This window comes from Vidua chalybeata, chromosome 3 (assembly GCF_026979565.1).
Source record: "Vidua chalybeata isolate OUT-0048 chromosome 3, bVidCha1 merged haplotype, whole genome shotgun sequence".
NCBI lineage: Eukaryota > Metazoa > Chordata > Aves > Passeriformes > Viduidae > Vidua > Vidua chalybeata.
Genome location: NC_071532.1, coordinates 38,400,928 through 38,427,957, shown reverse-complemented (window position 1 = coordinate 38,427,957; position 27,030 = coordinate 38,400,928). Strand labels below are relative to the sequence as shown.

The following is a 27,030-nucleotide window of genomic DNA, read 5'->3' as shown; positions in this document are numbered from 1 at the left end:
ATTTGTAGGACCTCTTCAAATGAGACCTAAGTACTGATTATTTATAAAAGTAATCCCTAATTTATGAAAGCAGAGAGAGTGGAGTCAGTGGGGCATTTTACCTGAGGAGCTACCATGAAACTGCAATAACACAGGAATGTCTTTGGCAAGCAATAACCCCCTGTAGTACAGTAGTAGAATTCTGTTGGCAGAATTTTAGATTCATTAAAATTATTAAATACAACCTCTTTCTACATAATGTGATGAATTTATGGAGTTTGCGTTGCTAACATGCAATCTCTATATAATTAATAATTAGAAATATTAATTTATGAAGACATTGCACAAGCCCACTTTGAAAATTGAGGTCTTCTCTCCAGTGTATTTATCTTCATGCAGCTCAACTTATCTCCTAACCAAGGTTTTCCTGATAAAACACTGACTTAGCAGGCATTCCTTGAACTATTCCAAGGTCATTCAGCACAGTCATTAATCATGAGGCATTTTCAAAACCAAGGAGAAATTCAAACTGTAATAGAAACCTGTTTTCAACAAAGAGAATGAATTGACACTCTTTCAGTTCCTGTCAGATTCCAAATGATGTCTGAACTGAATTCATGAAAGATTGTCTCAGTCACATCTGCTTCTGTAAGAATATTTGTATTGCTTGTTTGCTTGGTTTTGTTTATAATGGGTAACTCTTTACTTTAAGTGCTCCACTAGTTATTCAATTGTCCTTGTCATAATATTACCAAACCTAAATTTGAAGTTCTGCAGATAGGCTGTGTCACTGCTATTTGCACAAAGGTTTCTACATGAACCATTTGAGTGGAGCACTTGAAATAAAAGCTGTGTTTGCTAGTTTGCTTTCTGGATGGACAACACTTTTGTGCCCAGAAATTTCTGGCCTTTAACAAGAGTCTGTTTAAAAACGTTTGCTTTGTGTGTTTAAATTGGTTGTTTAATTTTAAAACTTTAAAACTTGGGCTGTTGGTTGACAGGCTGGAATTTTTAGTATGTATGCTTGTGAAGAAGGCTTTGCCACTGGAGGGAGAGATGGCTGCATTCGGCTGTGGGACACTGAGTTCAAACCAATTACTAAAATTGATCTCAGGGAGACTGAACAAGGATACAAAGGTAATGAGCTATTCCTTTAATGGTTTTTCACATATCTGGATAATGGATTGTGACAGCATTTAATGTGAAGCATAAATGTCTCTGCATACTACTGATTTTTTTACTTAATGAGTGTATTTATTTTTGGATCTGTGTTCCCTTCCCTCTCTGACAATTCTGTAACCTGTGGAGTGTTCCATGGTTCATGGTGTAAACACAGGGATGAAATCACTGCTCCTCACCATGCAAATGCAAGAAGATAAGTGAGAACTAATTAAACACCTTAAGATGGGAGAATGAAGTTAGCCAATCCTTAATTAATTAATTACTTGCAATTCATTTAACTAATTGAGATTTTTGGAACCCGATACTCAGAGATGCTGACTATCTGAACACTCCACTCATGCACTTGGAATGGTAGCACTTGGCAGATTTGTTGGAGAGAATGTTATTGAATTGGTGATAATCACATTTGTTGAATCTAATCCTGCTTCCTGTGAGCTCAGTCATCACTTTATTTTATGCTTTGAAGCACTTAAAATCTCATGGATCATAATGCACGTTTTATCAAGGGTGTAGTGTTCACTCATGGAATTTAGCCCTTAAAAAGTTGTCCAAGACACCCAAGCAGCAGTCCCTGTGCTCTGCACTCCTGGCTTTATGTAGTTTTTTGCAGCCTGAATCATAATGTTTAGCATGAATTTCTAGAAAACTGTAGCAAGAAATAACCAAAAAGCAAAGATCTGGGCAAATGAAAACTGCCTTTGAGGCTACTCCCAACCTCTGGAATTGGAGTTTCATTTTCAGTTGTCATTGGCACTGATGAATTTAAGCACATCTGTAGCCTCAAGCAGTGGTGGAGCCTTAATGCTTACCTGGGACCTTCTGTCCCTCTCTTCCAGTTATTTTTCCAAAGCATTTTGCAAAGGCATTGTCTGTCAAATAAACCCTGAGAGCAGATAATCTTTCTTAATGTGCAGGATGTTCACAGAGAACATTGCCTTTCCCACATCCGAAGGTGTGTTTGTATTCTAAAGCTTAACCGTGTCCATCTTCCACCAAATTCGAATCTGAATTCCATTGTGTGGTCATTGGTGTGTACCAACAAGAAGATGAAACTCAGAACCTCACTATTAATTTAGCTAAGTCATAAAATGGCATTAGAAAAATTAAAAGCTGTTGGAAATGGACAAGAATTAAATTAGGATTAATTTAGCCATCTCAGGAGAATATTTTATTTATGTGACCAGTATTTCAGTGCATTATGTATTTTTGTTCCAAAAAATGTGAAAATGATGATGTGGGTGACCTTGATTGCATGACAAATGGATTTTTTTATTCATTCACGTCTCACAGCATCTAGATCTATTATCCAAACTTTTTTCATGTAGTGGAACAGAAAATACAAACCATGCAAGCAGTTGACCAGAGAGTGCTACCAAATTGATCACCCTGCTGAGAGGGTGTTTTTATGCTTGTGGTCAGAAAAATTCCAACTGCAAAGTAGGGATCAGATTTGTGGAATAAGATCAAGTTCTCTTAAAGTTATACAAAGCAAAATTCTCTTGGTTTGGGGAGGAGGGATGTCTTTTTTAATGTTTTTTTGGTTTTTTTTTTAATTTTGATTTAATTTTAATTAATTTTAATTTTGATTGAAGTGAAGAAGTGTGATAAATGGGCACAAGACATTTAAAATCACCATTAAAATGTTATTTGAATGCATGAAAAAGTAAAGCACTGGAAAAAGGAATAAACCAGCTTCAGTCACAGGAACCCCTTGGCTAATATAAAATTTAGGTCTTTAAATCCTGTGAAATTGAGCTAGTTTTTAAATTCCCAAGGTGGGCAGCAAGCATATTTTCCCAGGATTGAGCTTTCTCTTTGTGTGCCAAATGGAGAAAATCTGACAGAACTGCCTTGAGCTTTGAATCAGCTGGGATGTTCTGTGTGATCCCTGTGCCCAAGATGTCAGTTGGGAATGACCTCTGGAATTCTAGCAGTGTTGGCTGTTGCCCCCCGGCACAGCTGGCACTAAGGGCAGCTCCCACTGTGCCCCCAGGCCTGTCCATCCGCAGCGTGTGCTGGAAAGCTGACAGGCTCCTGGCGGGGACACAGGACAGCGAGATCTTCGAGGTGCTCGTGAGGGAGAGGGACAAGCCCATGCTGATCATGCAGGGCCACTGTGAGGGAGAGCTCTGGGCCCTGGCAGTGCATCCCAAGAAGCCTTTGGCAGTCAGTGGCAGCGACGATCGCTCCGTGCGGTAAGGCTGCACTCAGTTTGTTGATTTCATTACTTCAGATGCACCTTAATTTGTAATGGATTGACTTGCTGGCCTTATGGTAAGACTTTGTTAAGACAACATTCCCCTTCCCCCTGTTTTTTTCTTAGCAGATTTGGTTTTTCTCTTCAGTTTTCATATTTGGGTGCCACACATCGTGTAAAAAGAATCAGAATTTATGTTCAAAACGTGCTGGATTTATATCTTCTGCTTGTATTATTGATTTATTCCTGCTGTGTACAGGGGATCTAAATGGGGAATGGTCACCTCATACTTCTGGTAATATGAAGCAACAAGCTGAAAGCCTGAATATTTTTGTCCAGCGTTTTACTCAGAAGGTATCTGCCTCAGCCTTGAGTGTTTAGGAAATCTGATCTAAAACCAATTCAGTTAAAATGCCAGAAAATGAGATTAATGAAAATGCACCGACGTCATAAGAGGAAGTGGAGGGGCAGACACTGATCACTTCTGTCTGTGATCAGTGACAAGACCCAAGGGAACAGTTGGAGCTGAGTCAGGGGAGGTTTAGAATGGATATTAGGAACAGGTTCTTTCCCAGAGGTGGGGGGGCACTGACGAGGCTCTCCAGGGAATAGTCACAGTCCCGAGGCTGCCAGAGCTCCAGGAGTGTTCGGACAACATTCCCAGGGATGCACAGAATAGGATTATTGGGGTGTCTGTGTAGGGCTAGGAGCTGGACTGGTGATCCTGATGGGTCCCTTCCAACTCAGGATATTCTGTGGTCCTGTGTTTAGTTACACCACTAGTGTCTTGAGGCTTTGCAGCAGCGTTTTTAAATTTGTCCACATATTTGTGGACACTGTCACAAATAGGATGCTCCTTTTCCTGTCTGTGTTAAAAGCAGGCATATTGATTAGCCTCTGGGGGAAAAAAGGCATTTTACTGTGCTTATTAAAACTTGGCCGTAGAGTTTGGAGGTCCAGCTCAGACTCTTCCTGAGTCCACACCCACAGAGCTGCTGTGTGTTCTCACCTGAGCATGGACTCTGCCCAGTGGAACTGATTATTTACCTCTGATTAAAGAGATGGGATTTTCCTGAGTGCCAAAGATCCATCTCCTACCATATACTCAGCTTCTGACTACTGCTCCTTCAGATTGCACATTATGATTCACCTCTGCCTTCAGGCTTCCTGCTCAGCTGGGATTTTTTCTTCCCTTTCAGTCTTTTCACTTGTACTGGTTTCCTATGCCTGCCATCCCTCATCTCATTCTAACCCCAATTAAAATCCAACTGTGAAACCCACAGAACTGCCAGTTGCTCTCTACAGTTGTGTTTTCTCCCTGCTTCCCACAGGAGGATTATTTCTTTCAGTTTCTGCAATGCATGAATGCTCTCTTCTGCTGGGGTTTGCCTACCCAGTGTTACAGACAGACACAAGTGTCCTGGCAGGATGTAGGTCAGTTCTGGAGGAAGGGCTGCAAAGCTGCGATTAGCATAGCACTGCCCTCAAGCCAATAAGCCCCACTAAGATGGGATTTCTTGTCTTGGGCTCATCCCATGGTGAGCAGAGTAATTCAGCTCCTGGAGCAGGAGAAGATGCTGCTGACTCAGAGCCTGACCCAGCTCTTGCCCCTCCAGGAAGCACTGCAGGATCTGTGTGCACATCAAACCTTGATTAGTGCTGCTCTTATCATTCTTATCTCTGTTGGAGCAGTTACGATATTCCTGAAGCCTTTGGATGTGCCATTCTCCCAAGAGTGCAGAGATTTTACTGCCCAACATCACACATCTTTGAGCTGTCTTGGCACTAGAGAGGGTGAGATTTGAATGCTAGTGGGATTTTTTTATAGACTATGGCTTCATGTGAGGAATTCCAGTGAAATGTATAAATACTCTCATTAAGATAAAAAAGTACACAAAAGGATTTTCCTACAATTTTTCTGTAATAGTTAACTTGCATCAACAGCGATGTTTCTGTATTGCCCTTCATTGGGTAATTTTTCTTAGTATTTGATTTTCACACTATTTTTCAAAGAGTGGGTATGTAATAGAAATCTAAATTGGTTTAGAAATAAAAGTATTTAGTGAGTCAGATGGTATTCTTGTGTCTGGGATGTCTAAATGAGAAGAGGAGTTACTGTGTTTTTCCCTAGCCCAACTGAGAGAAGTCTCTAGCCAAATATAGGTTTCTAACATATTTCCAAAGCAAACCATCTCAACTAGGAAAGCTGCCTGTTCCCTGTCTCTTACCACAGGAACAGGGAAAAATTGTCATTCTCTGAAGGCATAGATAATTATTTATTGCATTTATTAAATAAACTGTCATGTTTTGCAATTAGGCTTCCAGAGTATTGGACAAACTGATTCATGAGGAAGCAACATTATTTTGGAGCAACAATTTTCCTCAAAATCTTTTCAAAACCTTCCTGGTTCATTCTTGTTATGTTGGGCTCACAGCTTCTGCCTTGTGAGACTGCAAGATTCTTGATCCTACTTCATTTGTCTTTGAAAACAGTTTTAATGTCCTACATCCGTTTATTTTCCACCTCCTTTTCAGGCTCCATCCAAGTTGTGTTTATGCTGTTTATTCCAGTGTCATCAACAGAACTTCTTCTCCTTTGGAGCCTCTTGTGCTCCCAGTGCCTCCTAGCTCCCTGTGCAGAGCTGAGCTCAGTGGCATCCACATCCTTGGTGCCAGTGCCTTCAGTAAAAATAGGAATTGTTACTGTTCTAGAGCTTTTACTGTAACTCACAGTAGGATCTCCCATCCAGCCTGGGTGTTCTTTTCTGTCCAGCTTTGATCTACAACTCAGTCCAGTGTCATGTTACAGTTCTTGCACAAATTGTTCTTTTCTCCAGTTCAGAACATAATCACATCTGCTAATTCATAATTCACATACTTTACTGAAGAGGCTATCAGTATATTACATTGATGACTCTATCCTCAAAACAAAGATAGTTGGGTACTGTTGTCTTAATTTCTCTACCCTGAAAGAGGTCTTTTATGCATATTTCCGCATTATTTAAATTGTTCTTTGAATTTCTAAGTCTTGCAGACTACTGAGATCTGATGGGTCAGCCTGTAGTGATTTGGGAAGCTCCTCCCCGTTCCTTCAGAAAAATATAGGAACATTATTTTCCTTTATCTTAGGACATAATTTACTGGTTGATTCTTTTTAATTGCATTGATGTGAATGAGGGAATCAATATGCAGTTTTGTCTTCTAGCTTGTTCAGAGTTAGGACAAGAAAGTCTTCCCTGTGGTTGGAATGTTGATGCTCCCTGAGTGTTGCTTTCAGTGGAAATTTCACTCTGAGCTGCATTGGCCTTTCCTGTCTACAAGAGCTTAATTTTTATTATTAATTTTTGGGAATTCAATCAGATAAGTGAAGTTAGGAAATAACACTAAATGATGATGTAATTGAGCTTCACTCTGTTTTCTTCTACCACAGTTGTGTTCAGGTTGAAAGAAGCTCAGTCCTTTACACAATATTAACACAAGGGGTGTGTGCAAGTGATTTTCCCAGCTGAGTTAGACCTTTGGGGTTCCTCTTGACGACACCCAAATCCTGGACAGTCAGGAAAAGCCCCCTCCTGCTTTCCCTTCCCTTTGGGGCAGGTTGTGGAGCCTTGCTGACCACGCCATGATTGCTCGCTGTAATATGGAAGAGGCCGTACGGAGTGTGTCCTTCAGTCCTGATGGATCCCAGTTGGCACTTGGGATGAAGGATGGCTCCTTCATTGTCCTCAGAGTAAGGTAAGATGAGAAATCACTGGGTATCTTATCGGAAGAAAAAGCAATGATAATTGCAGATGCATCCATATCCCTTTTAAGAGGTGGTAGTTTGGCAAAGAGGAGAAAAATCTATGCTTTAATTAATTTCAAAATATTAGCTCTTAGGAATAATGTTGATAAAATGTAAGATTTTCAAGTTTGGCTCTTTTCCTGTAGTCTGAAGTTATACAGGTATTTAGTAAGAAGAAATGTGTGTAACAGAGAGAACATAGTTTGGGGAGGGATCTTCTTCGCTGATGATTTATTTCCTGTCATACACATACCAGGCAAAATAATTGGTGATCAAAAGACATTTTTAAGTATTTTCAAGATAAACCTGAATTCTACTTTTTGTGTATGTGGAAAGCCTTTTTCTACATGGCTGCATCTTAAGCATTTTCTGTCTGAAATGCTGTTTTGGAGGGCACACAAAAGCCTTAAATTTGACATAGAGTGAAATAGCCAAACCCCCAGTGTGATTTCAAAACACAAAAGCTGTTCTAATTGATACCTGGAAGAGTTTGCCCCCTCCTGACTATTCTCCATATGTTTGCCAAACATATACTTAAAATACTTGGAACTCCAAACTGACAGGAGGGAAAGGCCTGGGAAAACCCCTGTAATGTGCTGCTTTAATGACTTTAACAAAATTTAAATGAGCTGTTCATATTCATTTAAAAGCCTTCCCAATGACTATTTTTTGAAAGAAGTTAATCATATTTGTCTCCCAGTAATCTTGTCCTTTGATGCCTCCTAGAAATCTCTGTCTTGGCTTAGGAATGCTTCTCCTTTCAGGACCCTGCTTTTAACAGTGCTCTGTGTCAGGATTTAAAAGATACACTTCATAAGTATATCTCAATAAATTTGGGTTGGATGCCTGCTAGCAGTACTTCATTAGCGCAGTTGAAGGGAATGAAGAACATTGTGGACAGGCAGAGTGGTTTCTACCTGCTGCTTAAAAAATGCTTAGAATCAATGGACGCAATAGGAAGTTATCCACTAAAAAAAAAGTATATTTAAAGTGAAATCTAATTTCTGTTGTACAGATTATTCAGTGCCTCTATCTTCTTATCTGTGGATTGCAAATTCCTGGGTTTCCAGTTGTCATTCTCCCCTCTGGCTGCTGCAGGGACATGACCGAGGTGGTTCACATCAAGGACCGCAAGGAGGTGATCCATGAGATGAAGTTTTCTCCAGATGGCTCCTACCTGGCCGTGGGCTCCAACGATGGGCCTGTGGACATCTACGCCGTCGCCCAGAGATACAAAAAAATTGGGGAATGCAACAAATCCTCCAGTTTCATCACCCACATTGACTGGTCTGTGGACAGCAAGTTCCTGCAGACCAACGATGGTGCTGGAGAGAGGCTCTTCTACAAGATGCCCTGTAAGTTTACAAGGGGCTCCTGTTATGAACAATTAAATTTTGGTTTTGGTTTGAAGAGGACATCACAAATATGATACAAATATTACAGGTGAAAGTGGAGTTTCCTGGCTGGAACGTAGAGAAGTACCCACTGCTCATTTTTTAAATCAGTACACACTAAATATCCTCAGCTTTAAGGAAAAGCTGTCTCTGCTGTGTAAATTATGTCTTTTATCATAGCAACTTTTACAGGTTGACTCGCTCTCAGGTAACTACTAAAGCCCTTCTGTCCCTATTGTCCTTCCTTGATGAATGATTCCTGTTAATGATTAGAATGTTTTTAAGAATGTAGCTAAAAATAGGAGAACTTTTTGAGTCAGCTCAAATTGCTGAGGTTCTCAATGTAAAAGCTTGTTAGTAGAAACAACACTGATAACTAATTGGCTTATTCTCACTCTTATTTGAGAATGCTTTCTAATATTTAGAGGAAACTTTTGCAGAAGAGAGCTTTAGAAATAAAATTTTGGGCTCTTTTGAGCTAGTTAGGCAACCTTCAATCAACTCTAAACCAACCCCTGTAAGTAAAAGGTACCACAGAATGGCTGACTGACCAAATACTCACATTTCAGGGACTTAATGTGGATGAAAAACCTCCTACTAACACATGAGCATGATTTAAAATTGTGTATTATTAACCTTCTAGCACTTGAAAGTGTTCTAGGGATTCGTGCTATTCACAGTACTTTCTACTGAAGGCATTTCTTTGATAGATTTGGAATGATATGAAGTTTTTCCACTTTCATATGTTTTTATCATGCCAATCCTAATTAGCATACTAATTCTCATTAATATTCTAATTATTTCTAATGCAGCTGCATTAGAACTCCTCAGATGTGTGATGTTCTCAAACACCACAAATGAGAGATTATAGTAATTTAAAGAAGATTGTGACTCTTCTTAATTGCAGTTAAAAATTAATTACAACTAGAATACCCAGATAAATATGATGAAAAGAAACAGACTTCTAAAAAGCAAATGATGAAATTGGTTATTCACCTGCACATTTTCAGCTGGGAAGCATCTGACGAGCAAAGATGAGATCAAAGGAATTCACTGGGCCTCATGGACCTGTGTGATAGGATCTGAAGTGAGTGGTATCTGGCCAAAATACACAAACATCACAGATATCAACTCTGTGGATGGGAATTTCAACAGCTCCGTGCTGGTGACTGGCGATGACTTTGGGCTGGTGAAATTATTCAGATTTCCATGCCTAAAGAAAGGTAAGATGGAATTTTGTATGGCTGAAAAATGCACGATTTACCTCAACACCCTATCAGTGTAGTTTCTAATGGTGGCTTTTCATTCCGGTGTAAAATTCCAATTAGTGTGTGCACAATTCCTGCAAGTATTAATGGAAACAAAGACCAGACTTTAACCCTCTCTGTGTAGTTGTTTTCAGAAGTGTTGAGAATGTGTGGCTGCTTCCTCAGGATTTGCACTGTACCAAGCATAAAGCCAACAATCCAAATCAAACAAACTTTTACCTTTCTGTGAGCTTCAGTGTTTAATTTGATATTACATCTCAGTGTATTTTCAAAATTTGTGTTTTAGAAAAAATGTAATGCATGTGTTGAGTTCACACTGGCATTCATGGCCAGAAAGGTGAAAATTAAACCTTGTGTGTGTCTGGTACTTCTTGCTAATATTGAAGTACTTTTCTGACAACTGAAGAGATCATCCATATTTTATGCTACTTATTTTTATATCATAATTACTTTTGTATCACCATATCAAAAGAGGCATTTGAATATTTTTTGGTTTTCAGATTTCACAAGTGTATGTTTCTATTAGGAACCTAACTTCATTAGTTATAAGGCTAATTTTTCCCCTTACATATCAGCAGTTCTCCTCTTACTTTCAGGAGCTAAATTCAGGAAATACATTGGCCACTCAGCCCATGTCACCAATGTGCGCTGGTCCCATGATTTCCAGTGGGTTTTGAGCACGGGAGGTGCTGATCACTCTGTTTTTCAGTGGAGATTTGTTCCAGAAGGGATAACCAATGGCATCCTGGAAGCCTCTCCACAAGGTAAGCATCATCTCTGTTCAAGTATTCATTCAATTAAATCAGCAGAGAATGCAGCACTGCTGGAAGAGCTTTTATTTATTTAACAGGAAAAAAAATCATAGTTCTTTGGAATTGCATATACTTAGCATGTTTGAGACATTGAAGCTTTCAAAGACAAGCCTTGGTTTGGGCCACATTAAAAACTGTTGCAGTCTGCAATATTTGTGTTTGGGAATACATAAGCAGCATTCCTCAAAGTGTGTGAAAGAAGACATTTAGAGGGACTGGGTAATTAAATTTTCAACCTTAGCCATCTAACTTGTATTCAGAAGTCACACTACACATGTGTAATTGTTTAATTTTATTTTTTCAATGCAATCTCACATGTCTCACAACAATTTTCTCATATTTATGAAGTAGTACTGCATAAGTACTGCAGTACTGCATAAGTACTGAAGTAAGCTGTACTTCAGATATTCGTCTTGTTATAGTCATGATCTTTATAGTATCCTACCAAAGCCATATGAGTTGTCATGGTGGTTGCTAAAATTGGGGTTCCCTGCAGCAGAAGGGCAAAATTTCACTCTGTGCATGCACAATTTGGTAAATTATCTACATTACAGCAAATATTTTAAGCACAAAGAGTGATCAGTGAAAGCTTTTATTTGTCATTTCTGTGTGTCTGCTCTCCAGACCCTGTTTTAAAAGCAGAATTCTCTGATGCTGGAACTGTACCAGTAGCTGCTCAGTGATTTTGCTTCTCTCTGCCACCTTCCTGCCCTGGGGAGGGAAACAGGAGAGACAGAAATGAAGCCTGACACATTCAGTCATCCCCCATGACTTTTACAAACTGCTTGAGCTTCCAGACTTCTTGAATACTGCTTTGCCCATAGTCTAAATTATATAAAAATATCACATACTATTTTCATGTGATTTTAGGTGTTCAGTATATTGATTTTTTTTTTGTTATTTTAAAGCAGAGGGTGGTGTTGATTCCTACAGTGAGGAATCAGATTCAGATGTATCCGACGTGCCAGAGTTGGATTCTGACATTGAACAGGAAGCTCAAATCAACTATGATCGCCAGGTGAGTGTGAAATAAAACACAGGGCCAATTACCTGGCAAGTTCCCATCACTATTCAGCAGAGAGGAAGTTTACTGCTGACTCATAGACTGTTCTCAGTTATTTTGATGGTATTCAGCTGATTATGCAACCAATATACATAAACCCTTGAGCTGGAGATGAGAATTTGAAAGGGTTTGGAGAAAAAAATTTAAAAGTGCTTTGGGGATTGGAAGGTGATCTTTAAGGTCCCTCCCAACCCAAACCACTCTGTGATTTGGACCCTATTTACAAGTCACTAGAACCTGATTCCAGGAGCTGTTGTCATTTGAGTTGAGTATAGCCTGTCCCCTTGTCCAGTGACCTCTCAGCTGCAATGGGGAAAGGTCAGAAATTCCTCAGAGCAGGACTGGGATCTTGTATTAAGGGGAAAAATCACAGAGTAAGTTGGTTCATGTTGATTTAAGGGATTTAATGGCTGGCATGGGGCTGCTTTCTGGAATGTGGGAAGTTCACCTCTAACATTCCGGGCTTTAGGAAAGGGCATCCTTTACATTTTCACCTCATTTTCTAGACTACAATAAATTGCATAGATCCTTCTGCCAACAGTTTCTTTCACCTGTTTATTACAGAGATCAATCATGATTGACAAATTAAGCAGATTTTGCCAAATTCTCTCCCTTCTCTCTCATTCACTCCCAGTTTCACTGGAGTGCTGGTCATTCTCCTCCTCCCCTCCTCCTGATTTTCCATCTGTATTCAAATCAGTCATCATCCTCCTCCACACAGTCTGTATGTCAAAAAGGACGTCTGGGTTTAAAAACCACTAGTGACAATATCATTGCAGGCAGTTCAACAGCAATATTCCAAGCAGGTTAATGATGGAAAACCAGAAGCATCTTTAAAATAGCATCTCTCATGGGAAATGTGAGACAGCCCCAAGAAGAAGCTTCATTTGGCATTTTGTTAAAGGAAATAATTGACAAAAGTGCAGGGAAATAAAAACATTAATCTTATTTTGAGAATTGGGGTTTGGTTTTTTTCTTTTTAATATTATGGCTGAAGCAGCAGAGAGGATACTACATTTTGAGATGCATCAGAGCATGATGCCCCAGTATTTTGTTTCACTGAGTTTATTTTTTTCTTTTCCTTTCTCCCAAAAATCCAGTGTTGCTTCTTGGAAGTCAGGTAGATTTCTGTGGGAGTGGAAATTTCATTGTCCATTTGTCCAAGAAATGTTGGCTCAGAAAACAAACACTAAAGCTACATTTCAGCATTGTGATGGATTTTGTTTGGGAATGCTTCAAACACCTTTAGTATCTCCACAGTTTTAGCATTTCTAAAGTGTTTAAATGGAAAGTATTTTGTATATTTATAGATCTGTAATTGTACTTTGGGATTCTGGACGCGTTGGCAGGTCACCAAAGTGGTTTTGGTTCCTGTGTATTTCACCATAATCCTGAGATAGAAGTAGTTCTTCATGCTCAGCTTTCAGCTTGGACACTGAATCACAGATGAAATTAAAATTTTAAAACACCTGGAGACTTCCAGTCACCATTTGCATTGCTTTTTACGAAGTGACACTGGAATCTTCTAGAAAGAATACACTCTGCTGCTGCTGCTCCAGATTGCTGTTCTGGGCCACTCAGACCAGGAGAATTCATTGTCCAGAAAACATTTATTATCATCTGAAGGCTGGGGACAATAGTGCCTGGCTCTGCATTGTAACCACTGTACATCACATTAGCATATATTAAATTTCATGTTTAAAGTCGCTTTCACTCACACATACAAATATTTAGAAAAGCAGAGACCTGCAATTAACTTAAGCAATTCTTCTTTAGGTTTACAAAGAAGACCTACCTCAGCTGAAACAGCAAAGTAAAGAGAAAAACCATTCTCTGCCCTTCCTTAAGAGAGAGAGAGCACCTGAGGACAGCTTGAAACTGCAGTTTATACATGGGTAGAGTAATATCAAATAATATTTGCTATTTCTGATTGATTAACGTTGCTGGGGTATTCTAATAACTCATATCAGAGCCTAAGCAAAGCATCTTTTGGTGCTTGCCCACAATTAATTTGTTTGTCATTGTTACTGTGGTAATTCTTCGAATATCAGATATAGATTTTCTATTTTCAGTTGTATTTCAGGCTGGATGGAGCTCTGAGCAGCCTGGTCCAGTGGGAGATGTCTCTGCCTGTGGCAGGACCCTTCCAGCCCAGACCATCCCATGATTCTCTTTGTTAAGGAACAGGGAAAGCTTATAACACTGATAAATAATACATCACTGTTGAGGTTTATGAAATTACGTTTTATACTTGTTGCTCACTACACCTGATGTTTCCTGGATTCTCTGTTAATTGCTTGTGATAGCTGTGATTTGTTAAAATGCCTGATAGATTTCTGCTCTAGTCCAATTCCTTGTGAAGCTTACCTGGACACAATTCTCTGTAAAAGATACAGCCTTTTTGTGAGATCAGTGCTGATTTAGGAACTGAGTGCAAAGTAACCCTTGAGAAGATTCCTGAATTCCCCCTCTTGCGGGGAGCAGTCTCTGTGATACTTCTGAGCTCAAGCTGTCACCACAGGACTCCTTTCTTTCAACACACTAATGATTTGTAGCACAGATTTCCCGAGCAGTTGTGGGGCAGCCACGAGGTGTTTGGTGTTTGCTGCAGGTACAGGGGCTATGACTGCAGGAACAACCTGTTCTACACACAGGCAGGGGAGGTGGTTTATCACATTGCCGCTGTGGCTGTCGTCTACAACCGGCAGCAGCACTCGCAGCGCCTCTACCTCGGCCACGACGATGACATCCTCAGCCTCAGCATCCACCCCATCAAGGACTATGTGGCTACTGGGCAGGTGGGGAGTTCAAAGTGATAGCAATACTATTTTTATATAGAATTAGAGAAAAGGTCATTCTCTTTTTCCTTAAGTGTATTGTTTCCTCCTAAATACAGGCAAACTGAATGGTTTTTCCTATTTCCCTGCCAAAACTGTTGGAGGTGATTATGAAACCATTCCTATATAACATGAGCACTGCCAGTCTTGTGCTGTGGCCTTCAAAAGTCTTATATTTACTTTTACTCTCTCATGTAAAACACAGGAGCTGCATTTTAACTCCTTCCTAGGAGGTTTTGGACTTTCATGACTCAGTTGCAGTATTTTTGTACTGTAGGAGCTTTCAACAGCCTTGCTCAGATAAAAGCTGATGGGCACTTTCCTGATATCTGGTGCTGAATATGATGTATTCAGTGTATACATATTTATTCAGACATCGGGATAAATGATACCATGAATATTCCACTGAGTAGTAGAGTTTTAGAGACCATCCACTGATATTTCTCTGAATGAGAAAATAAATCTTGAAAAGTTAAAATAGGACAAATGACAAACCTCTGTAGAGTTTTAATGGTAGGATAATGCTAATTACTGTTATTGGTGTGCTTTGAACTTCTGTGGGCAGATACCCCAATTAACCCTCTGATCTAGGTTGGAAGAGATGCTGCTATCCATGTTTGGGACACCCAGACCCTGAAATGTTTGTCATTGCTCAAAGGCCAGCACCAGAGAGGAGTGTGTGCACTGGATTTTTCGGGTAAGCCACAGCCTATGTTCATCTAAATTATTAATTTAAAAGCAGTCCTTGTGATGCAATGTTAATTCAAAGAGGTGTAAAATTACAGCCAGTACCAATTTTACATGGAAGCTTGCTGACTTGGGATAAAAATAGTGTGTGTAGTGAAATCAGTCGTGGGCCTTTGGTCACTCGGTCAATGATTGATTTTGGTAGTGTCTAGTAGATAATATCAAGTGTGCAGCTGGAATTCTGGTCACTGTCTACATGGTGGTGTGAGAATTTTAAAGCAAGCAGGATGGGGACTCAAAGCATATGAATGAGTTGGAAATGGCACCCCTGGGCTCATCCAGTTCTTTGCATTTGCTAACATTTGCCACATTTTTCAGTGAGTTTACAGAAGAAGTAAATATGACAAACAGTTGTCTGCTGTCTCTCCCACTTGTTTTTCCAAGCTGGCTGCCCTAAGCTGTCTCAGTTTTTAAGGGATAATTCCTGTGTGCAGCACTGAAGAATATCATCTATATGGTGGGGACTTAAATACTACTGTATCTTCATAAAAGGGCTTGAAAATTCATTTTCCCTCCTTCTATTAAAAAAATTTAAGAGATTACTTTATCTGAACTCTCCTCTACTTGATCTGATTTTTTTGTTCAATTAAACATAGCTTATTTCACATTCTGCTCTCCAGCAATATGGTAAGAATTCATTAGGACGTAGATCACATTTGTAAGACAAGACTTTACAAAAGAAGTTTGACTTCCACAAAGATAAATCTGTGGAACTCAGTCATAATGCATTATCAGGAGAGGAGCCCTGGTGTTCATCCAAGAGCTGGAATTCAAATGTGAAATTGCTGACCCAATGTGGTATGTAAGCTCACTCTGTAAGGAGATAAAGTGCCAGAAGGAGGAAAAATGAATAAGGATCATTTAACTGATATTAGATAAAGTGTATAGATGTCAAAAAACTTCTTGCTAAGATCCTTAATTGAACAAACGTTCCTATATTTGAAAATACTTTGTGGTTTGCATTTTTAAAACCAAGTAAATTCCTGTCCAAGTAGGAATTTTCTGGATCTTGGAACCCATGTACCTGTAAAGAATAAGCTGGCCAAATATTCTGTGGGCATAAATATGTAAAAAACACTGAATATCTTTTAAAAAGTAGCAACCACTCAATGTTACAGTGTTGCTTTAGGACTTGATCCCAAGAATAATGCACACACTGCATTCCTAACTGGCTTTAACTGGGATCCTTGGCATAGACAGGGAGAGAGAGCTGAGCAAATGTGCACCTCCCTGCAGGATCAGAGGCTGCACTGCCATATATAGGGCATTTGCATTGTCTTAATAACAAAGGTTTCAAAATGAGGTTCAGATCACACTATTTGGAGCTTAAAGATAGAAACCTGGAGTTCCCAACCTTTTCTGGGTGTAGTTGATGCAGCAGCTGACTCTTTTCCCCCAGTTCTCTCTGCCCTTACTCCCTCTCTAAAACATCAGCTACTCCTCATTTCTGAAAGCTGGATCCTTCTTGTGCAACCCTTCTCATGACACACCATTCCAAGAGGAAAATTTCATTCCTGCAACGTTTGGTTGTGCCCTCTGGTGGCTAATTTAACATTTATACCTTGGGATATTGTTTGGAAACCTTCTGTTTCAAGTGAATAAAGTTTAAATTGTTGTGTTGTTTGGGGATTCTTTTAATAAACTCAGTTTTTGTTTCTTGTCCTGTATTTTAACTTCATTTCTTCCTACTTTATTCTGTTTCTTCCACTTGGTCCTGTTTCTTTCTTCCTGATTCTTAAATTCCCCTTCTCTTTCTTGACTTGCTTCTAGTAGGACTCAGTCATTAAAGTCTGTAAGAACTTACAGCCCTATGAACTCTGCAATAGTTCTCATGGAGTAATTTACACCAGTGACTCTCTTTTTCTTCTTGAAGTCAAATATGCCCAAGCCCAGAGTCCTTCACACCATTCATTTCTATAAGAAGCCCATTCCCAGATCAGTGCTCTTGTTCAGTCTCTACCCAGCTCTGCTTCCTCCAACTGTGACTTTTCTGCAGTTAAAACAACCAAGCAGGTGATCAGCTCCTCCTACACCCTATAAATTGTCTTATCATAAGCTGCAAAAATCATGGCTCAGTTTTATCAACTTTATAGAATTTCAGGACAGAAGTTTGTCTCTAAAACTTTGTTAGAGATGGTTGTCTTTATCATTATTTTATACATGTGGCAAGAGTGCCTGGGTGCTGTTGAATTATGGATGATTTTCTCTTCTGGCTTTCCTGCCTCTCATTATCAGTCCTACTGTGTCTTTCCTGCAGTGAAAGCGAAGATAGCCAGCAGTTATTTTTAGCCTTAAAATTTTATATCGTATTTATAGTTTCATCACCCTGCCTATGAACATTTCATACGCTAATAAATCTGCACCATTTCAAGCAGAGAAAAGAAGCATCATCTATCAGAAATATTTCAAATAAAACGCAGTGTGAATTTAAAGTGCTTGAGCTTTATGAAACTGAATTTCATTGCCTTGTTTGATCCTCCCTATTTTCCTTGTGCTTACACATAGGAATGTTTTGTGTCTGCCTTTGGGAAAGATCTGAACTCCAATTTCTCAAACTATTCGTTTGTGGGGGGGGTTTGCCTCATTTATAATACATAATTAGAAATTCAGTTTGCAATGTGATTGTTGGTTCATTGCCTGTTACATTTTCAGCTAAAGCCTTAGCACCTTTAACACTCAATATTGCTTCTGTACAGCTGATGGGAAATGTTTGGCATCTGTTGGTCTGGATGATAACCATGCCATTGTGTTCTGGGACTGGAAAAAGGGAGAAAAGCTGGCAACAACCAGGTAAGGATACCCACAGTTTATAATCCCCTCTGATTACTTTTTTTCTGAATAGCATCATTCACATTTTTCCTATGAACAAAGAAGTAAAGCTCCCCTCTGAAAACAGGATGGTGTTTCAGAGCAACATTCCCAGATTAAAAACCTGGGGATACACAGTCCATTGTTTGGAAATTGTGTGAACTATTTCTGTCAGGAGTTCCTTATCCTTTTTGTTGGGAGAGCCACATTACCACTGTAGTTTGTTTCAGGCTTTTCAAGTGAAGTTTAATATTTTCTTCCAGTTTTGTGTCCTGGCTTAGGGCAGAAGTCACCAGAGGTGTCATTTCCTTTATGTGTTCGAAGACGTTGCTGGCTTCCATCAATGACCAGATCACTTTCTAAAAAGAAAAGAGTTCCCTCTATATATATATGGGTTTTTTTTTTTCAATCACTGCTGATCCAGCCTTTCTTCTGAGCCAGCTTTTTCTGAGCCACTTGCTCTTTCAATTGCTTTGCGCTTTCTTGAAGGGACCAATGCTGGGAAGGGAATTAGATTAAAGTTACATGTTTGCTATTTTGTACTCAGCTATTGGATTGCAACAGTAGTTATTCAGTGAGGGAGAATCAAACTGTTTGGGAACCTGGTTCCTGTCTCAGCCTTGTACAAAGCAAGTGTGCCCCTGGTCACTAGGATTGAGCAGAATTCCTGTGAATGTGGATCCATGTACCAGAAAGGCAAGGAGAGAATTCTATATGTTCTCTGCAACCACACAATGTAGCACTGTTCAGTAGAAACTGTTAGTATAGGTGCAAAAAAGTGCCTGTGAAGGCAATTTACTTTAATTACTATATGGTGACATGCTGCAGAAGAAATGAGATTTTCTGGTGGCAGCAGTCTCTGTTAGTAGTGTACCATTACTGAAGAATCAGTGTTTTACTCCATGTGTATGTACCACAGTCTGTTAGCTATACAAATTCATCTCAGACATCCAGTTTATTAGGCAGTAAGGGTTTAAATCCTGTCTAAAATCTGTGCTGGAGGCTTTGCTTAGCAACAGCACTGGCTGTGCTGTAAAACGTGACATTTTCCTGGGCTTTGCAATCCCAGTTCTGCTGTCCCCACACAGATTGTGTTTGACTTGAAAGCAAAGAAATACTTTATATATTCCCATGCTGACCTTTAAGCTTTTAAAAACAAGATAATGATGAGCTGTGTCACTACCTGGCTGCTGGTGCTCCCAGGACAGATAAAACATGGAGCACTTGGGTTCTTTTTTCACCATGTAATGCTGCATGACCCAGTGGATCTATTATTGCTAATCTATTATCTTGAAAATATGCAGGGTCCTCACAGAGATCAGAAAAATGAATGTGTCTTCTAAAATGTTCCCATTTAAACCATTGTCTAGATTTTAGCAGTGCCCAAAGGCAAGTCCCCTGTTCTGGTGAGCACAGAAGGACAGAGAGAGTGAGACAAAAGCCCTCATGTGGCCTTTGCACACAAGAATAAAAGAATATCTCTTTACAATCATATGGACCCATATAAACCTGGAAAATGGGTGTCAATTCACCATATACAGACACTCATTATGTTTATTCTGCAGTTATATTTACTTTTTGTGAATGTTCTTTTTGCTTAATCTTTCTAGGCTGATTTATTTCAGCGTGACCTCTCAGGTTGTTTTTTATTTTTTGTTGCAACATTAAGAGCACTCTTATTTATTTTCTTTAGTTGTTTCAGAGCTAAATTATGCAGCTTGTTTCCCTGTTCTGGCTTTCCTAGCTCCTGTCTAATTCCATTAAAATCCTTATTGAATAAGTTGGAACCAAACACCTCTGCACTGCAGGATGATGTACTGCAGATGTCAAAGGTGGCCAGGACTGCTTTGTATCCAGACTGATCCACTGAAAGGGAATATTGACCCTGAGAGGGGTTTCAGAACCATGTGATTTTCTAGATCTGCTGAGCCTGTCAGGAAAGAAGTGACTTAATCCTAGCATAAAACCTGCAAATGTATAGTGAAAAGGTCGTGCTTCCTGCTTTGGGGGTTTTATAAAACACTGACATAGATATAATTAATGCTTTACACCTGGGAATATTTTTTCCTTTGATAAGACCCAAGCTTGTACATTTCCATAAATACATCAACAAGCATAACTTTAGTTTGCCAAGAACTAAACCTGGAGGTGAATGTGCTGCTGAGTGAACTGCTTCATGGAAGTAAATTGCTTCCAGTTTTATAATTCATTATTTTATTTTCTATCTTCAAGCCCATAAATTAAACACTTCCTCATTTTTCCTGTCAGGGTGTCTTTTAATACTTATTGAATTCTCATCCATTTAAATACTTATGTTGACCTTTATGTCTTCTTTTAATTGCCTTGACTTTTATTGCCTGCTCCTTTGTTATGACTTAAATGAACTGAAATTCTGTGGGAGACAATTTTTATTCCCCACATTTCTATAGTCCCCACATGATGTATGCTCAAATTCTTCCTGCCAGCTCCATGAGACAAACTCCCAGCATGAAACCCTTGTAGATTAGAAATACAGCTCTCTACTTTTTTTGTTAGATGGGGAAATGATTTATATCAATGATTTAATTAGTTTGAAATGTTAAGTCATCTCTTGCCAAGCTTTTAAAATGTCTACCTCTATTGCAGGGGCCATAAAGATAAAATATTTGTAGTGAAGTGTAATCCACATCATGTGGACAGACTAGTCACAGTTGGGATGAAGCACATCAAATTTTGGCAGCAAACAGGTACTGTATTGAATATTTTATATTTGATTAACATGGGAATTTGTGAATATTTTTAATACAGGAACATCATATTCCCAGTTTAAGAATTTGTCTTATTCGTTAAGCTTTTAACTTTTAACTAACTTATAAGTTTTAACTTTTTAAAGTTTTAACTAACTTTGCCAGTTACCAAAATATTAAAGGGGTTAAAACCCACCTCTGAGTCAGCAAATGTCACAATATTCCTTCCTCCTTGGAAATAATTTCTAGTTAATTCTGTTTAAATTCTAATCATAATATTAAGGCATTCTCCTAAGCAAGCATCCTTGGCTCTCTGAAAATCAGGTTCCGATTGAGGATATTTTTTATTCAGGACTGGATTTTTTGCTCTTCATGACTTTTTAGATGTGTACACATGACACAAGTACTCAGAACAACTCAAAACTAGGTAACTTTAAGAGCTTCCTATTCTTCATACCATAGTTTAAGCATTCAAGTGATTCAGGTGCTCTCAGATTAATAATGGTTTTTTTTGCCTTTTTTTTAAGTCTTTAGGTTATTTTTGCAGTGATTACATAGACTTGCATTGCTGTTTGCCAAATTCCATGGTGGGAATGTGCATTAAGCAGCATCTTACTCCAAGAATAGTCTCTTTGCAATAAAAATGGTGTCTTTTTAGTTCAGATTTGCTCAATGGAGTGGAAAATTAATGTGGTGTCAGCTGTGAAGCCTACATATGAAGATGATATTTTGTAGTTTTATGTGTATTTTTGCCTAAGCATTGGTTTATGGGCTTTATGGCTGCTTCTGCTTTCTGACCCAAACCAAGGCTGTGGTGATTTGGTTTTCAGACAACCAGAGGAGGAACAAACCCTGCCATTTATTCTGTGAAACTGCTGCCAAAAGCTCAGGATGCCAGGGGACAACTAAACCAATCTTCTAGTTGTGGTCACCTCTACAGAGAAGCAGCATGGCAGAAGCTGCTGTGGGCAAAAACCATCCTGCCAGACATTGCAGTAGTTGTTTTTGCACATTTCCTCACCAAATTTGTCTCTTGCTTGGGAAGACAGTCGGAAAACCTGAGACTGATCTGCTCCAGAGCTGTCATTGCTAGGTTCACTTTCTTTGGTTGTGCTTTTCCCTTGTGCACTGCTCTCTGCATTTCCGTTATTAGGCAGCCACAGGAGATCTTGGGGTCGAACATTTGTCCTTTATAGCCCTGTGGCTACAAGCCCAAACAGAACAGGCCTTGTGCTGCTCTTGCAGGTGGAGGCTTCACCTCCAAACGGGGCACATTTGGGAGTGTGGGGAAGCTGGAGACCATGATGAGTGTCTCCTACGGGCGCGTGGAGGAGCTGGTGTTCTCTGGGGCTGCCACTGGGGACATCTACATCTGGAAGGAGACCCTGCTGCTGAGGACAGTGAAGGCCCATGATGGACCTGTATTTGCCATGCATGCACTGGACAAGGTATCTATCACCTTCCTTCACCGTGATTTTTGTTGCATGGATTTTAGAGGTGTTTGTGATCAAACAAAGCCAGTAGGAATGAGTTCTGTTATTTGATAGACCTGGATTGTTAAGCACCCTGTTCCATGTACTGGTACTTGACCAACAGCTTTCTGACCTCTAAAAATTCAGTTTATTTCTCACTCTGCTCAGGAGTGTGGTTTTCATGTTTGTGTAAACCACAGGAGAGTAATGGGTAACATTCATTGCCTCTTCAAGCTGATCTCAAAAATATTTGTGCATTACCAGTTTCCAAAGTATGAAACATGATTTTTAATAATATTATCATTGTGTCTTAGTCAAGGCTTTATATATCCAAAGGTTTTGGGTTTTGAGTTAGCTATTCCAGGTAAAGAATTCTCTTTTGGTTGCATCAATACATCTATAACAGAAATTATGGCAAAAAATTTGCATCACACAAATGAGCGTAGGATGAAGTTTTGCCCCTGGCAATTTGAAGATAATGTTGATAATGGAATATCCTTTTGGAGGTTATGGCTTCAACAGTAAAAGTAAAGGATGAGATGTTAGCTGTTAACATTTTTATATATCAAGGTCAATTAATATCCCTGTGGCTCAATTCTTTCTGGCCCTAATTGTTCATAATTGTTCCCAGCTTTCCTATCAGTTTTTCTGTTTGATCTTGGCACTGAACACCCTCGTCACTTAGATTTTTGTTGGTTAGTTATTTATGCTCTTTTGCATCCACTGGGCCCAGATAATCTACCCAGGGAAATAATGAGAGAATTGGTCCCTGATGCATTATTAGAACTTGGATTGAAGCATCTGCTAAGTCAATTGAATTTGGAATAACTTGAGAAGCTGTTACTGCCAATTACTGCCTCTTCTAAGGGTAAAACACATTTTTCCATCGCTTGTTCCCACATGCAGGCAAATGTCCTGGTCCAGCATTCCTGTTTACAACAGTGTGTGCTCCATATGGTTGCAAATCTTTATAACCCTAGAAAAGCAACTCTAAATCTTGTCCACTTGAATTTTTCCCTCATAGGTACAGACTCCAGTATTTTTAGATTGACACATGGATAAAAATCAGGGGAGACTTTATTGTGCCTTTGGACATGTCCTTTTGTATCTCTCCCATGAGTGCTGACATTTGTGTGTGTTCTCCTACTGTGATTGTGCAGGGCTTTGTAACAGGTGGAAAAGATGGAATTGTGGCCCTTTGGGATGATATGTTTGAGAGATGTCTGAAGACATATGCTATTAAAAGAGCAGCACTCTCTGCTAGTTCTAAAGGTATTGGTTTTCAGTGTGTTTCAATAAGGACTGTGTGCATGGAGGGTGGTAAATGGTAGTAAAAGGGAAGGGACTGGGTGTCAAATTTTACCAGAAGCCAAAGGGAACAGCAACACACTACTTACTCTGTGCTGGAATGTTCTGGTTTGATCCATATAAGATGTATTTCTTGTATTCCTTGTCATTTATAATTTGTTCTGCTTTTTTATGACATTGAGCTTTGTTTTCATTGATGAAATGATTTTAAGGAGAAATGTCCCCAGCCTTGAGTTTGGCTTTGAGTTCCAAAGCCAATCCAGTTTCCTTGGCTGGCCACATTTCCTATGGTGAGAGCAGGGGCCCTGTTAAATTCTGAAGGCCTCAGTGTGGAAGTCTGGAAAGGGATATTCATATGGAATCACAGCATTAGTCTGAGGTGCTGGAACTCCCGAGCCACTCAGACCCTGTCACTGTTAAAGCAGTGAAACATCAGTCATTACACTGCCACAGTACAGACAAACTCCCTTCCCTGTATTAGGAAGGAATCCATGGATTATCTGGCAGTTTGATCAGGCAATTTTTATCTCATGTTCATGATTTTGAACAGATTTGAATTCTATATAAACTGCAAGGGATATGAAATTTTAAAAAATATTAAAAATAATCTGGCATTCTTCAGGTTTACTTTTAGAAGACAATCCCTCCATCCGAGCCATCAGCCTGGGACATGGGCACATCCTGGTAGGAACTAAAAATGGAGAAATACTTGAAATTGATAAAAGTGGGCCTATGACTCTGCTTGTTCAGGTACTGTATGGATATCCAATAGCAAACTATTTCCTGTATTTTTACGAAAATGCCGGTTCTTTGGTATTCTTTTTTCAGTAAATTTTCATCACATAAGGTAATCCTTCAAATTTGTCTTGCCTGCATGACTGCCTTAGTATCCAAGATATGTGAGGTTCTGTTTTATAAAACATTGAACTAATTCACTAATGCAGATTGAGAGCAGTAAGAAATTATTTAACCTTGATGTGCAGTGCCAGCAAACTGTATGCAAGCTGAAGGAAAGCTGGAAAAAAGCAGGAAGAGTGATTAACAAGTTGGAAAACTGAGAATCTGAGGCAAGATTAAAACGAAGTATTATGTGTTTTGGACAATCAGGGATCTAAAAAAAGGACATAAACTTTGAGGATTAGCCAATATTAGGATTTCAGGGTAACATCCTGTTTGGGGTGTAACTGTTCCCTATTAATCTCAAGTTTGGAAAGGAGAATATTGGAAGAATAGGAATTATAGTCAATAATAGTGGAGAGGGGGATGGAAGAGTGTTTTAGACATTTGTTGGGGAAGGCAGAGCAGACGTTCAGGTATTTTGGAAAGCTTTTGAGAGAGGAGATGGTGAAGGCTTTACTGCCTGGGACTTGCAAAATGAGGCAGGGCAAAGTTAGAACATATTACACAGCCCCACAGGCTTTATTTCCTTTTGTATGGAATGCTTTCCTCCAGGGCCATATGGAAGGAGAAGTGTGGGGCTTGGCAGCTCACCCTCTCCTACCTGTGTGCGCCACCGTGAGTGATGACAAAACCCTGCGCATCTGGGAGCTCTCTTCGCAGCACCGCATGCTGGCAGTGAGGAAGCTCAAAAAAGGTAACTCTGCCTTGGCCAGGCCCTGGGGCAGCCATGGATCCTCTGCTTCTGGAACAGCTCCCTCTCTGCTTTCAGGGCACATCACAAGCATTGATTGGGTAGGCAAAGGACACAGTCATTAAGAAATTGGGAGAACAGGAAATAAATTTTCTTTGGCATGTGTCAAGTCAGTGCAAAGGGAAGGAAGAGAAATGACTGTAATGTATTGTAATGAATAATAATAAAATGAACTTCAGTCTCTTTTCCCCCAATTTCAAGGGGAATGAGTTGACCTCAGAATCACTTTCCTCCCTAGGACTACTTAAGGGCAGTACGTTGCTGACATAAAAGAATTTCCTTATAAAGACAAAAGTAGAATTTCCTGTATGTTGAGCACAGTCATCTTTTGCTGTCAATATGAGCTTTACCTGTTAAACCAACTTCTCTAAAATTAAAACTTTTCCTCTCCTCTATATAAAATTAGATAAGCTGTGTTGAAATGCTGCCTTCTCAAAATCACTCATTTTATTAATTCATTGATATCCCTCAGGAAATTTTAAATTGTTCATTTTCAGTGACAGATCTGGAGCACAGGAACCCCTAACTGGCTGGGAGAAAACAGACTTAAATATTGTGGAGAGGTGAATTTGGGGATGGATGAGGATAGGTGTAGGAGAGTATGTCAGGAATAATGCTGAGGCAGAGGTACACTGCCCTTAATGAATCTTTGACTTTTCCTTCCGGATTTCCTTTCTGTATGTGTTTTGCGTGGGTTTTTTTGTTTTATTTCTGTCATTGGTGTGTTTAGAATGTGGCTGGAAGGTGGTATTTGCACATAAACCTGTTTCAAAAGAGATGAAATCATGGTTATCAACTCCAGAGCACCCTGTAATGAAGCATCCATCATACCCCTCTGTAACATATCTTTTTCAAGACATAACAAATCTGTTTTAAAACAACATATTTGATGCAGAAACCTTTCAGTTGCACTTCATTGATGGTTTTCTCAATCCCAGCTTTTAAACTTTGACAGACTCATTTCCATGTGCTTCCACAGGTGGGCGCTGTTGTGCCTTTTCTCCCGACGGGAAAGCCCTGGCGGTCGGGCTGAATGACGGCAGTTTTCTGGTGGTGAATGCTGACACTGTGGAGGACATGGTCTCTTTCCACCACAGGAAGGAGATGATCTCGGATATAAAGTTTTCACGAGGTACAACCAGATGATAAGGTGGAAGAGGAGTGTTTATCTTGCAGTTTGTTTCTCTTGTCTCGGCAAGATTGAATGTTCCAAAGGAAGATTGGCTTTGTGTGTGCTCCATGCATTAAATACTTTACAATTCCATGTGGCTGTGTGCTGCACTATAACAGGCCCACCCCTGCCTAATGAATTCACTACAGTGGTGAAAATCACACCAGTATGAGTTAGAAGATTTGCCCTTTAATAACCTTGGTGTCTCCTCCTTACAGAATCAGGAAAATACCTGGCTGTGGCTTCCCATGATAACTTTGTAGATATTTACAATGTCCTTACCAGCAAAAGGGTTGGCATTTGCAAAGGTGCCTCCAGCTACATCACCCACATCGACTGGGACTCCAGAGGTAAAGTGTTGGCCAGAGATACAGACTGGAAATGCCCATAAAATGGAATATCAGAAAACTGTTCCCCTCCAGTTACTGAGATCAACGACTGATGCAAATGCTTTTTCCCCATGGAGCACTGTGTGGATCCAGTGCAATTACCTTTGTTGGTATCCAGTTTCCTTTCCTTGCTGAGCTCTATGTGGCAATCCTTGCAAGAAGCTAGAGCCTGATGGTCCCAACTAATTAAGTCTAGCAGGATCCATAATGAGCTTATGCCAGTGAGCCTTCCCAGAGCAGAT

General features: G+C 39.6%; 1 protein-coding gene across 2 annotated transcripts in view; it reads left to right on the top strand.

Moving 5' to 3' along the window:
* EML6 (EMAP like 6) overlaps positions 1–27,030 on the top strand; it is an 87,952-nt gene that overhangs the window by 35,748 nt on the left and 25,174 nt on the right. For both annotated transcript variants that reach the window (XM_053939144.1, XM_053939143.1), the window contains exons 6-23: positions 981–1,116; positions 3,155–3,356; positions 6,956–7,093; positions 8,241–8,497; positions 9,547–9,759; positions 10,401–10,568; positions 11,528–11,634; positions 13,456–13,574; positions 14,291–14,477; positions 15,108–15,213; positions 17,960–18,053; positions 20,697–20,797; positions 22,043–22,245; positions 23,430–23,541; positions 24,200–24,327; positions 25,030–25,171; positions 26,208–26,360; positions 26,618–26,749. In XM_053939144.1, coding sequence (XP_053795119.1) covers positions 981–1,116; positions 3,155–3,356; positions 6,956–7,093; positions 8,241–8,497; positions 9,547–9,759; positions 10,401–10,568; positions 11,528–11,634; positions 13,456–13,574; positions 14,291–14,477; positions 15,108–15,213; positions 17,960–18,053; positions 20,697–20,797; positions 22,043–22,245; positions 23,430–23,541; positions 24,200–24,327; positions 25,030–25,171; positions 26,208–26,360; positions 26,618–26,749 — 2,698 coding nt within the window. The remainder of the gene's footprint in view (positions 1–980; positions 1,117–3,154; positions 3,357–6,955; positions 7,094–8,240; positions 8,498–9,546; positions 9,760–10,400; positions 10,569–11,527; positions 11,635–13,455; positions 13,575–14,290; positions 14,478–15,107; positions 15,214–17,959; positions 18,054–20,696; positions 20,798–22,042; positions 22,246–23,429; positions 23,542–24,199; positions 24,328–25,029; positions 25,172–26,207; positions 26,361–26,617; positions 26,750–27,030) is intronic.